Source organism: Sarcophilus harrisii, chromosome 4 (assembly GCF_902635505.1).
Source record: "Sarcophilus harrisii chromosome 4, mSarHar1.11, whole genome shotgun sequence".
Lineage (NCBI taxonomy): Eukaryota > Metazoa > Chordata > Mammalia > Dasyuromorphia > Dasyuridae > Sarcophilus > Sarcophilus harrisii.
Window position 1 is genome coordinate 265,471,384 of NC_045429.1, and position 14,066 is coordinate 265,485,449.

A 14,066-nucleotide genomic window follows, 5' to 3' on the forward strand; every position below is an offset into this window, starting at 1 on the left:
TCAAGTCTTCATGACATGAATTATAGCATCCCAAACCCTATGTCCTTCACTGTATCTCAAAGTTTGACCAAGTTCATAATTGTTTCCGTGACACTATCTATCTCATTCTCAGTCATTCCTTTTGCCTTTCACCTTCAAACTTTCCTCACATCAGGGTCTTTTCCAGTAAGTCCTGTCTTTTCATTATATGGCCAAAGTATTTAAGTTTTAGTATTTGATCTTCTAGTCAATAACCTGAATTAATTTCTGTATTGACTGATTTGTTCTCCTTGTTATTCAAGGGATTCTCAAAAGTCTTTTCCAGCACCACAGTTTGAAAAGTGTACATTCTGTGGCACTCAGCTTGTCTTATGGTCCAACCCTCACAGCCACACATTGATACTGAAAAAAACATAGTTTTGAGTCTATGGATTTTGATGGTAAGGTGATGTCCCTGACTTTTAGTATGCTGTCCAGATTTGCAATAGCTTTCTATCCAAGGAATATTAGGATACAAAGACAGAAAATGAAAAAAATTCTATTCTCAATAAACTTATATTCTATAGAGAGTAGAGGAAGAGATGTGCTCATATTAGCATTTAAAAAATAAATATCAAATTTATTAGATTCAAGATAATTTGTGAGAGGGCATTAGCAATCAGAGACAATACACAGTGTCATTTGATCCTCAAAACAACTCTGGGAAGTATTGCTATATTATGCCCAATTATATAGATGAGGAAATCAAAAAAGATAAAAGTTGAATGACTTGACCAGAATATGTTACGTAGCAAGTGTCTGATGTTGGATTTGGGTTTAAGCCTTCCTTACTAAAAAATCCCAGGCCCTATCCACTATACAGCTAATTGCCCCCTATTTAGGTCCCTGGTCATCTTTGGCTTAAGGAAAGTAGTTACACTGTTCTATAAATCATTACACACTATATAAATGTGACTAGATATTATTATTATTTCTTTAGATATAATACAATGCAGTAGGAAAAATTCTGGATCAGCATCTAACATAGTGACTGGGACAATGGATGTAGATGTGTGCACATATACATGTGTCTATATACTGTATGACACATGTGTGTCATGTATTTATGCTAAATCACGTGTCCAAGCATTTGTATGTTGTTGAGCATGTGTGGGTTGTGTGCACTCATGTGCACATGTGTGTGTTTGTGTTTACTGAGGATAAGGACATGGGATCCATAATCAAACCTGTGATTTCACTGATATAAGTAAATCTTGGTGAAAAATCAGGTTTTCCTGATCCAAAGTCCAATTCTCTATCCACTCTCAAAAGGCATTTAAATCTACCTTTAGAGTCTACAACTATACGCTAAATTAGAATAATTTCTTTTTTTCCTAGTGGGGAAAAAGATTGCTCATCAGACACAATTTAAGAATATAGTCTGAGAATCCTGCCCTTATGTGAGGCTCATGTATTTAGAGTTAGAAGGGATTATAAAGGTCGGTGAATCTAACCATGAGCCCCGGAGAGATTAAGCCATTTGCACAGGCTCACATTAGCTGTGTTAAAGGCAGAATCTGAATCTAGGTCCACCTGGCCCCTCATTCCCTGCCTCTCAAGTTCCTCACTCCTAGTTTAGGAAAAATGCCAAGGATCCCTCCTGTCTGTGTTTGGATGTAAACAAAAAGTCAGAAGGATTCCTGCTGGCTTCCACAGAAGCCTGCTGGCACAGTCCCTTTGATGGATCACTCTCTGGCACCTGAGGGTAAACTCTCTGACCAAGTGGGGGCTCCTGGGGCTTGGTTGAGGGGATGAAGGAGGCCATAGCAAACTGTCTGTTAATCTGAGATACATGACCAGAATTAGTTCAGTGTCTGACAGAATGCTTATCAGGGTTTTTCTCCCTAATTCTAACTCAGCTTCAATTATGAAAACAGATTTATTTCTGTCTCATCCCTTCCGGCCCATCATTCCCATGGCTCCCTGTCTCTGTCTGTAATCCTGAACTGTCTGGCTGGTTAATCCCCTGTTGTCATGGTTTGGTGCTGGTGGGGTTGGTTCTGAAAAGTATTTTAGCATCAGAGCAATTGCAGAGAACCCACACGGGACTTTCAGCTAATTGAATATGGGACAAACTAGGGAGAAGATTACATCTTTCCAGAGCAGGAATCACAAAAAGAGGTCCCTCTCCTTAGACTTAGAAAGAATCAAGGGCAAGGAAAAGAAGTAATGGGAAAAAGTTGTAAGAGCTTTGATTGTGGAATGCATGGTCCTGGATTCAAATTCTAGCTCAATTATCTCCTAGTTCACTTTGTCTCTCTAAGTTTCCTCATCAGTAAAATGAAAGGGATAAACTAAATGGCCATTAAAGGTCTAAATGCTGTGATCTTAAAATTGTGAAGTGACCTTTGTGACCTTGGGCACATGCCATTTTCCTAGACCTGAGTTTTCCCTTCTGCATGGAAGACTGGACTAGATCACCTCCAAATTCCCTACCAGTTCTAAATCTATGAATCTGGGATTCCAAGATCCTGTGAGACTTTAACAAGTAAGCCGGTTCACTTTCTCTGGTCTGTCTCTTACTCTGTAAAATGAGGAGTTGAATAAGTTCTCTTGCATGGTCATTTCCAGCTTTAAAAATCTATAAACTCTTTGATCTAGCTTGGAAAAGTCACGTTATTTCATTGATCTCAATTTCTGAATCTGTAAAATGAGGCAGTTTGGATGAGAAAATTTCTAAGATTCCCTCCAACTCTTTGATCATATGGAATAATGCTGGACTGCTCAGGAACCTGCTCTCTAAGATTAAATGCAAGATTGTGTTTATATATGTGTGTGTGTGTGTGTGTGTGTGTGTGTGTTTGAGAATCAGCAGAAGTAGGTGTTCTGTGGTGAAGAGATAATAGATTAACAGGTGCTGAGTCGGCCTGAGTTCCCTGCAGCTGTAAAGAGAGCTGGCTCTCAGCAAAATTGAGAAGGATGCAGAGTTTGTCTTTGGTACCTTTCCATTACTCCTGCATCCTGTAAGGTACCTTCTGTCTCTAAATCTATGATTCTACAATCCTCTTATATAAGATTGTGCTAGTATAATGTTTAACAACCAGCTTTCAAAATAAAATATACTCAACATAGTTTTAAATTTGGTCTGTATTATTAATATTTTCTTAATCCCTTTCTTAAGTCTCAACAATCTATAAAACAATAAATCAAGCCCTGATTTGTAGCATTTGCCCATTGTCTGAGGTGCAAATATTATTGTTGAGTCATTTCAAGATCTTCATCTCCCCCTTTGGGTTTGTTTGTTTGTTTTTTGGCAAAGATGCTAGACTGGTTTGCCACTTCCTTTTCCAGTGCATCCATTTTGTCAATTAGTACAAGTTTAATTGACTTACTCACAGTCACATAGCTAGGAAGTATCTGAGATTGGATTTGAACTTAGGTGCTCCTGACTCCAGACCTAGTGCTCCATCCACTGACCTACACCTGCCTTATCTATTACCTACAAATCTGAGAGGCCTGATTAGGCCTTGTACAGGAAGGAGCATGTTAGAGTCAACTCATATCCCCTTGGGAGATCGGAGTGTTAAATATTCAGTGTGAGCATTTACATCTTAGAAATTAGGAAAAGCTCTAAACCAGAGTTTATTATTTTGTTTATTGTCCAGAATTAAGGAAATGATGGATATATGTTCACAATACAGATTAAACTTAAAAGTAGATTGTGGCATTTTTTTTTCTTTTTTAGGTAAGCTGGTTGTTAATTATTTAGCAGTACACTCCTGCCCTTAGATGACCAGGAAGCTGCAACTGGGAAGCCAATCAATCAAGTCCTGGGGGCAATTTTGACTTCTTTTAGGTAAACACATGTTGTGTGTAGAAGGAAAGAAGCTTCAACAGGAAAAAAAAAATTGATCCTGTTATGCCCAATATCTAATCCAATTCTGTCATTTCAAAATAAAGTAATTGTACCTTGAGTCAGTTGTGACTGACTCAAGACCATGTCATGTGTTAGCAGCAGAACTAAAATCCAAGGTTCTTGAATCCTAGTCAAATGCTAAGTCCATTAGGTTAAAACCTCCTCCTAGTCAGAAAACATTTATTAAGTACCAGTTTCTGTGAGCCAGGCTTTGTACTAAGCTTTACAAAGAAGGGCAAAAAAAAAAAAAGTCCCTGTTCTCAAGGAGTTGCCCAGTCCAATGATAAGTTCATTACACTAAAATCCCTTCTCAGTCAATAAACATTTATTAAGGACCTACTTCATGGGAGGTTCTGTGCTAGATTTGGGGGCTAAACAGGGCATAAAACAGTTCCTGCTCAGAAGGAACTTCTAGTCCAATAATAACAATAATTACACTGAAATCCCCTCTCAGTCAAAAAACATTTGTTAAGCAACTACTATATGCCAGGCTTTATGCTAAGCTCTGGGGTTACAAAGGCATAAAACAGTCCCTGCTCTCAATGAACTCAAAATCTAATGCAGAAGACCATAAGAAAACAAGTGTATACAAAAATGATATAGACAAGATAAATTAGGACTAGAGGGAAGGAACTATGGTTAAGGGGAAATGATTGTTTCTTGGGCATATATGATAGGATAACTCATGCCAAGATGCTAAAAGCTGATAATGAATGAGGAAAATAGTTTGATCCCTGAAAATTCTTGCACAAGTATGGCAAAGAAAAGGATATATATATATATATATATATATATATATATATATATATATATATATTATTTGGGTTTATTTGTTTTTGGCTTTTAATCTGACCTATGATTAAGCATTCTTAGTGAAGAACTATAACTGTTCTACAGCTTGAAGCCTTAGAGAATTGCCTGGAATTACTGGTGACTTGCTTAGTTTACACAGATAGCTTACATAGGGAGCAGCACTTGAACCCAGTTATTCCTAAATAAGAACTCAGCTCTTTGCTCTCTTATAATTTCGTGTTGCCTCAGCATCATACCTTTAAAAAAAAAAAGATGATGGCAATGAAATAATATAAATAATATTGAATATAAAAATGAAATAAAATAATGGTATCAATTAATTAACAAACAAATAGTTGGTGCTGCTTCTGAGACTAGAAAGTCTCGATGATCCTTGATGCACAGCGGTCAGAGAGAGACTTCGCATGACATTTTCTAAATAAATAATGTCAGAACTATAGCTAGTTTGGGCTAGCCTTATGCATCAACAGAAGAAATAAGTGCCTGCTCGGCTTAAATTCAGAGGTCCTGGGAAGCTGTCTTCTTCACCCCCAGTATTTCTACATTTTCCTTTTGATGCCTAAAAGTCCAGTATTAAATTTAGATTTCCTTTGACCTCTGATAAAAATAACTTCCAGAGTAACTCTAAGCTTTTCCTGTCATCTATATCTTAATATGAAAGAATTTATGAGTCTGCCTTCTCCAATCCTTTTTCCCTCCAAGCAAAAGCTAAAATAATCTTCCTAAAGGATAGTTTTGACTATGCAATTCTTCTGCTCATTAACCTTCAGGGGCTCCCTGTTGCCTAGATAAAATAAAGACTCCTTATCTTGGCAGAAGGGTCCTTTGACAACTGGGTTCTCTGACTGCATTATTACACATTATAGCCTTTTAGCCATTCTGTGTTCCAGTCAAACCAAACTAAATGTTCTGCATTCCACGCTTTGCTTAGACTGACCCATATGCCTGGAATGCTTACTCTCTTCACTTATAAATATTAGAATTCCTAACTGGCCACTCTTTCTGGGAAGCTTCATTTAACCCTCTTAATTCTCAGTGCTCACTCTTCAAACTATCAGAAATATATAGTATTTATCTGTTTCATCTTGTATTACTCATAATGACACAATTTTATGCAAGTTAAATATTGGGGCTTCCTGATATTCATTAGACACTTTTTAAAATTTAGAACTGCACTAAGACTTTGGGGATACCCTATATATTTTCATATTCAAATTACTTTTCTCCCCAGTTAGATCTAAATTATGCCTTTTCAACCAACTAAATTCTTAAGGAGGAGAAAAGCACATACAAAGTCACTTCAGGGTCTTTTGGCAAAGGATGAGGATGTAGAGGAAGGAGGAAGCATTAATAACTGAGGGAATAAGGAAAAAGTCTCGCGTAAAGATGGATTTTTTATTTGAACTTTGGAGAAAACTGGTGATTCTAAGAGGTAGAGGTGAGGAGGGAATGCATTCTGGGCCAAAATAACATTTATTAAGCAACTTTTCAAAGGCCTGGAGGTGAGAAATGGGATGTTTTCTATAAGTCACAGAAAGAAAGTCAGTTTAACTCATCTGTATGGCATGAAGAGGGGTGTTAATAAATATGGAAAGGTTGCTAGATTGAAGACAAGCTATGAAGAGCTTTGCATGTGACCCAGAAGATATTGTATGTGCTCCTAATCTTTTTAAGGAGCCACTAGAGTTTATTAGGGATAGGGGAAGAGAAGGTATTCAGACTTTTAGAAAAATCACTTTTTCAGCTGTGTGGAGGATGCATTGGAGAAGAAAGAGTAGTAGTCAAGATGGAGAGAATGAAAATTAAAAAAAGAAAAGGTGGCTGTTGGAGATAAGAAGTGGCAACAAGAAATGTTACTTCTTCATATCTCCTATAAGCCAGTCACAGCACCCCACCAACATAAAAGTCTCAAAATACATTTGCTGTTTGCCTGATGGATTAACTTTGATACATCTGATTCCTTGAACATTGAATGTTCAAAAGTTGCTCAAAAAAGTCGGAAAACAAGGACGACAACAAAAGAAATATAATTGAAATGTCCTAATTATTTGAACAAAGGATAGTGGAAATAGCCCTGTTGTCCATTTTTTTCCTCTTCTTCTTCTCTACTTCCTATTCCCCCAAGGACGAGTTGGATATGCCAGGAGCATTGATTTGGAATTGGTAAAATCCTTAGTAGCCATTTAGTCCAAACTCTTTATTTCTGAGATGAGGAAATCAAAGTCTAGAGATTAGATGTCCTGCCCAAGTGACATTTGTAAGTAATACTTGAACGTAAATTTAAATCTGGATCTTTATACTTATATTCAAGTCCAATCCAGTTAGGCAACTAGGGGACCCAATGTATACAGTACTCAACTTGAAGACAGAAAGACCTGGATTTAAATCTTATATGGCATCTTATTTACCATTTGGGGGCAGCTAAGTAGTACAATAGGAAGAGCACTTGGGCTGAAGTCAGAAAAACATGAATTCAAATATAATCTTCTGGGATCTTGGGCAAGTTATTTAACCACTGTTTACCTCATTTTCTTCAGCTGAAAATGGAGATAAAATAGCACATTCGATTTCTTTTAACATTTTGAGGATAATATTTTAAAATTTAAAAAATATTATATATATATATATAATATTTTTTAACTTTTAAAAATTGCTTAGTACAGTGCCTAGCACATGATAAGCAATATAGAAATGCTTATTTACATCCATTTCCCAGCATCACATATTTCATTTTGGTTCTTGGCAGAATCAAGATCCTAGCCTCCCTTGTCAATTAATCTCTCTCAACATCTTAGCATCTGTCTCCTCATTTGTAAAATGGGGATAACAATGTTACCCCATTATATATATAATAGATATATTTCTACATCTAGATACATAACTATCTTATATATATCAATCACTATTCAAAACCTTAAAATTGTGTATATATATATATATTATATATATATATATATATATATATATATATATATAATACTAGGATAATCCTTAGTATTTTCATAGCACTTCAAGGTTTGAATAGTGATATATTAAATAAATATCAAAATATTTATAAAACTATCATATATGTAATAATGATTTACATATATTGATCACCATTATATATATATATAATACTAGAATAATACCTAGCATTTACATAGCACTTTAAGATTTGAATAGTGATAGATTAGATAATGGATTAGATTAATGATTAATATATCTAATCTATCACTATTCAAACCTTAAAGTGCTGTGTAAATGCTATATATTTTCACTGAACCACACTTCTATAATCCTTTCATGAGGTCTAGTGATTAAATAATAAATTTCATTGTTTCAGTGATTTCTGATTTTTTGTGACCTTACTGTGGGTTTTCTTGGCAAAGAAATGAGTGGTTTGCCATTTCCTTCTCTGATTCCTTTTACAAATGAGGAAACTGAGACAAAGAGGGTTAAATGACTTAGGTTCATATACCTATTATATGTCTGAGGCCAGAATGAACTCAGGTTCTCCTGACTCCAGGTCCAAAGCTCTATCCACTGTGCCATCAAGCTGTCCCCCAAATGATAAATAATATTTTGTAATTATCAGCCTATTTTCCCACCCAAGCCAATGGGATAGAGAACACTTTAGGCTAAAAAAAAAGCTATTAGAGTATTAAAGAATTAGAGGCTATAAGGTGTCATAGAAAGAGCACTAGACTAGGAAATGTCATCTGGTTCTGTTTTGAATTCATTGTGTGACTTTGGAGGAGTCATTTCATTTTTTGGTATTTATTTACTTTTATGTAAAATGAGAAGGGTGATGAGCTCAAGAATGATTCCCAATGTCTCCTCCAACTAGAAAGTGCTCAAATACTTGATGAATGCTAATGGAATTTTTATAATTAAAGCTTCAATGAAAGCCAATTCTCAATGTCTTCTCTGATGACTCTTGCTGGTCAGTGTCATCTCTTTCAAGGACCAGGAGAAAGGGATCCCTGTGGCCAGAGGGAAAAAAAGACAGAGCCAGGTCCCACGTACTAAATAGATACATGTTTTGTTTGCAATCTCCTGCACATGGCCCATTTTTAGTCAGAGTGACCTTGGTGATTGCTTGGATGTCTGAACATAGAAGAGAGTTTTTAGAGTCCCCAGCTTGCCCTGACACTTCTCTGAGAGCATTTAACCAACCTGTAATTATCTCCTCCTCCTCTCGGGCTGTCTAAGTGACTGATGGCCAGCCATGTGCAGCCCCTTTAAGGATGGAGTTCCATTCTTCTCATACACTGCATGCATTCAGATGCACAGGACATGTGCGCTTGGCTGATGGGCATCAGGCAATTAACATAAGCCCAGCTATATTCCAAATGCCTCAACTTGATGCTGGGATTGCAGTGGGAGGGGGGAGGTGGCCAGGGAAATCTGCAAACCTTCACCTCCCAATGCTTAACTGCAGAATTATTTCTCCCAACAGAGCAGAACCTCTGATGTCAATATCCTCCCCCCCCCTTTTTTTTTTGCAAACATAAGCACTCGGCAGAAACAACAGCTATGACTCAGTTCCCAGTGAACGTTGCCCGAATTGATTTAGTCCAAGTTCAGATTTAGCACATAATCATGTTCAATTTGCTCCACTGCACTGCCTGGAGATAAAAGGCTTGTGGAGGGGGAGAAAAAAAAAGTAGATTTAGCTTATGTCAGTCTTTGTGGTGATGTCATTGCCATGCGAGAGGGACGAGGGCTGTTTCTCGGCTGTGTCTGTTCAGTTGCAAGGGTATACCAGGCAGAGGCAGCTCTGGGTACAGAGAGTCCCTGACTCCTGGCTCCAAGAAGAACACATCACTGCCCACTTTTCAGTGGAGATTTTTAATTGGAGGCTTTTCACATAACTGAAAACTCCAAAGCTGCTGAGTTCTATTTTTTTTTCTTTTTTAAATACAAAGAGTGGGGAATGCCAGCCCGGAGCATGGACTGTGATGTCTCCACTCTGGTTGCCTGTGTGGTGGATGTGGAGATTTTTACCAACCAAGAGGTTAAGGTATGCACTTGCACCCCTCTTCTTTTCCTCCTTTATTCTTCTCTTTTTCTTTCCCTTCCCCCTCCTCTTTTTCCTTTTTCCATTCCTTCTTATTTCTTTTTTTCTTCCTTCTCTTCTTCCTCTTTCCTTTTGTCTTTTCTTTTCTTCCTCCTTTCCTTCCTCTTCTTCCCCTCCTCCTTCTACATCACCCTTCTCTTCCTTTCTTCTCTTCCTTTACCTTCTCTTTTTCTTCTCTTTCCCCACTTATTCCTCTTCCTTCTTTTTTTGGTTATCATTGGTACTGCTTTGAAAAGCTTTTTAACTTAAGGAAATAAGAGTTTGTCTAGTAGTTTAAAAACAGAGGAGAGATGTGATAGTGGTCTGCCTAAGAAACACATTCAATACCTGAGTATCTGAACTACATGAAGTTAGATGAGATGATGCTCTCCGAACCAATTTTTTTCTTTTTCTTTTCATCCAGGAAAAAGCAGCAGCCAACATTGCTTTGATTATCTTCTCAATATTGTATGAACTGTTTTCATGATAGCTACATATTAATTTCCTCTCCTTTTATCTGTCAATTTAAAAAAAATTAGTGAAATCTTAGTTCTAAGTGAAGCTAGAATCTGAAATGGTTAAAGAAAACGTGCCCAGCAAACATCAAGCCCAAGATGGTCCAATGTGATGACAGAACAGCTCGCTTGTCATTTATTCCATTTAAATGTTTTGGGAGATGCTCCTTAAGTTGAGCAAACACAGAATAGCTCCATGGGGCAGTTATAATCTTCACAGTCCTTTCTAAAACAAACAAACAAAAACAAATCGAGTTCTACATCATTTGTCTAGGAATTCCTTAAAGGTAAAGAACAGGTTATTTTGTGACTAAGTAGCTGCCTACAAAAAAAGTTTGAGTAGTTAAAACACAAATAGAGTAAGGTGGAAAAATCAGAACCAGTTTTTTTTTACACTTAACATTCTTTGCTGATCCTTACTGATTGCTTCAGTTGTAGTCTAATTGTCATGGATAATTGTACTCTGATGAAATCAATTATCTTCAGCATTCGGTTTTCTTTGATGGAAAAAATCCACTATTATGGCAAAGGAAATTTTAATTACTCTTCTTATATAGGACTAAGGCAGCTAAGCTTCACAGTAAGCAAAATAGCATCTTCTTTAAAACATTGATAGAGAAGGATACTTTGACAACAACAAAATAATCAAGAGTTGTTGAATAATCATTAGGAGGAAGAAAGGGAGAATTGAATTGCATCATTTCCCCCAAAGCTTCAATATTTTTAAAGAAAAGAGTTAATTTCTTTGTTGCTATGTATGCAGGTGAGACACTGCATCTTATGGACAAGTGCTTGTAAATTATCAGCAGGAGGCCATGTCACTCAAGCATGTCCAACATAACTGCTTCAAAACACTTTTGAACTGGACTCAAAGGTTGAGTTGGTCACACCTGCATATTTTTACACAAGCATCATGGAGAGTTTCCAGTGTCTGTTCTACAAAATAGTACCAATAAGTCAGAGACCATTTTAAATTCCAGTAGTCTGTGCAAAAGAAATGCTTATTTTAATGTTGGTTGAGTTGAATTGAATCATGTGCACTGGTTTAGATATGCATGTGAGCCCAATCAGCTTTTCACATACCATTTCTAGAAAATGCCTCCTTTCTGAGAGCTCTGTCCATCATCATGGTGTGAAATCAACGTAGATAGTAGGAATAATGAAAGAGTTGTTATGTCTTCCAGGAAATATTGGTGCAGAGAGCTGTATAATTATAATCGTAAAGGAAAAGCCAGCATTATGTCTAACAGCCATAGACAATGCATTGCCAATTTTCCATGTGACATGGGAAGGTCATTAAATAGCTGTGGAATTTTTCCCATATGTTTTTCTGAAATATGGTTACAGGAATTCAGATCATGAGCATTTACATCATTATTTGCTGAGCCTATATTATATACATGACACAATTGAGGAATACAGAGGAGGATAAGGTATAATTTTATTTTCCAAGAGATTACATTTTAGTTGACAAAACAAAATAGACATATTTGTATGAGAAAATAACACCTCAACCCTAGTCTTCTGCAGACCTACATAGAAGTTTTGTTTTTATCTTTATAATACATTTTTTATTATTATTCTGTTTTACATTCTTTTATACATATAGGGAATCATAGAACATGGGCTGGGTGTGCCCACACAACTAGAATATATTCTGTTATTACCTAGGTATTCTGCCTCCTACGAGTTTATAAAATCTATGAAGGCAGAACCTACATTTTATTTATATTGGTAACATCTAACTCCATGGCAGATACTTAATACAAATGTCTGTTGAATCAGTCAGCAAAGATTTACTAAGCACCTACCATGTGCCAGGTACTGTGAAATGAACTGCAGGATGAATGAATGAATGAGAACCATGTATTAGATGTTTACTAAGCAAACAGTATAGAAATAAGGATTATAAGAGTTCAGATAATTTCAGAGGATATGAGATTATTTCTAGCTAGAGAAATTGGAGTAAGCTTCTTGAAAGGTATTAGGTGGATCTGATTTTTATAAGCAAAAAGGGAGGGTGTTCTACCCAGGAGCAAAGTGGAAAAGCTAAGGATAACTGGATGAAAAGTGAGTAGATCAGTCTGGGTGAAGCAGAGTGTTCACCTAAGTAAGAATCATTGTGCATGATACAGGCTGGAGTCAGATGGGAGAAGATCTTATACAGCTTGCTTTCCAAAAAGCCTCCAGCTAGAGAGTAACATTTCCATTTCACTCCAGCCCAAGGATCTGTAATGCTACAAGGGATTTGTTTTTGTTTACCCAATCTATAGAGCTGATAGATCAATGGCATTTGCTAGATGATGGCATTTCCTCACTTGCAGAACATCATGCTCAATTGCTTTAAATCGGATAGCCTTTCCCAACAAATAAACGAAAACTGTCCTCTAACCTCATACACTTGTTTTTAAAAAATATTCCCTTTGTTTTTATGCTCAACTTTGCATTTTTTTAATGCTTTTGTGGGAAAATATAGCAATGTAGATAGAGATGCCATGCATATACTTGAGAGTCAGCAGGAAATGGCAATGTTACCTATGGTGTTGATAAAATAAATTAAATTAATGCAATTAAATTAATACAATTTAAATGCATTTAAATTACAATACACAAAGAAAAATTTCAGAAAGGATACTCCTTCCCTTCGTTTGTCTAGACCTATGATTTCATTTGGGATAGGTAGCTCCTGGGAAGGAAACCCACCCACTGCCACCTCCTATAATCTATACCTGTTAATAGCCATTCTATAATGTATTTATGGAATGGATAAGTATTCTGTAATTTATCTATAAATTATTTAGATATGTTAATAATTATTAAATAATTTATCTTGCTCTTTCCTCTATTACATATTTCTCTTACTCTAGTTTTGAGGGGGGAAAAATAATTCCCTTCTCTCCTTTTTAGTAAAATGTAAGCTCTTTGAAAGCAGGGGCTCCTTTTATTTTTGTCTTTATATTCTCAGTGCCTAGCACAATGCCTGACATATAATAGGTACTTAATAATAATTAATAAATATTCATTAAATTTATTTAAATATAAAAAATGCCATGGATTTTAGGAGGCTAGTTCCACTGGAAAGCTTGTTTATCCCTGATCAAGAATTCCAACCAATTGCTTCCTATTAATAGTCTTTTACACTCCCCCTCCCCAAAATATCTGTAATCTACTACCATGAATTCCTTGAAAAAGATACAGTTGTTGTTTCTCTCCTTTTCTCTCCTCCCTCCCCACTATTTGATATGGGTTATATATGTGCAATCACGCAAAACATATTTCACCCCCCCAAAAAAAAAAAAAACATGAAATGAAGTGAAAAATAGTATGTTATCATTCTGCATTAGTTCTTTGGATGTAGATAGCTAAGTTATTCACAGCTGTTCATCTTACTGTTACTATGTATTCTCCTGGTTCTGCTCGCTTCTCTTTGCATCAGTTTGTGTAAGTTCAGGTTTTTCAAACTTATTCTGCTCATCATTTGAGAATGAAATTCTGATGAAATAGACATTGATTATTTTGATGCAGAAGAATAATTTGTCTGTACAGGGAGCTCAATAATCAGTTTGTATTTTATAATGACATGCTCAGAAGCAGCAAGGACAGGAAATAGGAGATTGACATAAATGATGGCATAATAGATAGCAGAAATGCTCAAGCATAGAATAGGCTGAAGCATTCATTAAAAGTGTAATTTCCCCCCCAAAAAAAGAGTTTTTTATTTTGTTGGGGACAAGAAGAAAATTAAAGGCATGATCACTTCTGGCCATGAATGAGATGATGATAAGGGATGATGAAGAGAGTTGAAATTACTCCATTTCTATTG

General features: G+C 36.2%; 1 protein-coding gene across 2 annotated transcripts in view; it reads left to right on the forward strand.

Annotated features, from left to right (window-relative positions):
* RCAN2 (regulator of calcineurin 2) overlaps positions 1–14,066 on the forward strand; it is a 339,493-nt gene that overhangs the window by 176,542 nt on the left and 148,885 nt on the right. Inside the window, exon 1 of one of the 2 annotated variants that reach the window (XM_003769118.4) lies at positions 9,219–9,692. The exons of the other annotated variant lie outside the window; for it this stretch is intronic. Coding sequence (XP_003769166.1) covers positions 9,606–9,692 — 87 coding nt within the window. The 5' untranslated portion in view covers positions 9,219–9,605. Of the gene's footprint in view, positions 1–9,218; positions 9,693–14,066 lie in introns of those variants that run through there. 2 annotated transcript variants of the gene reach the window in all.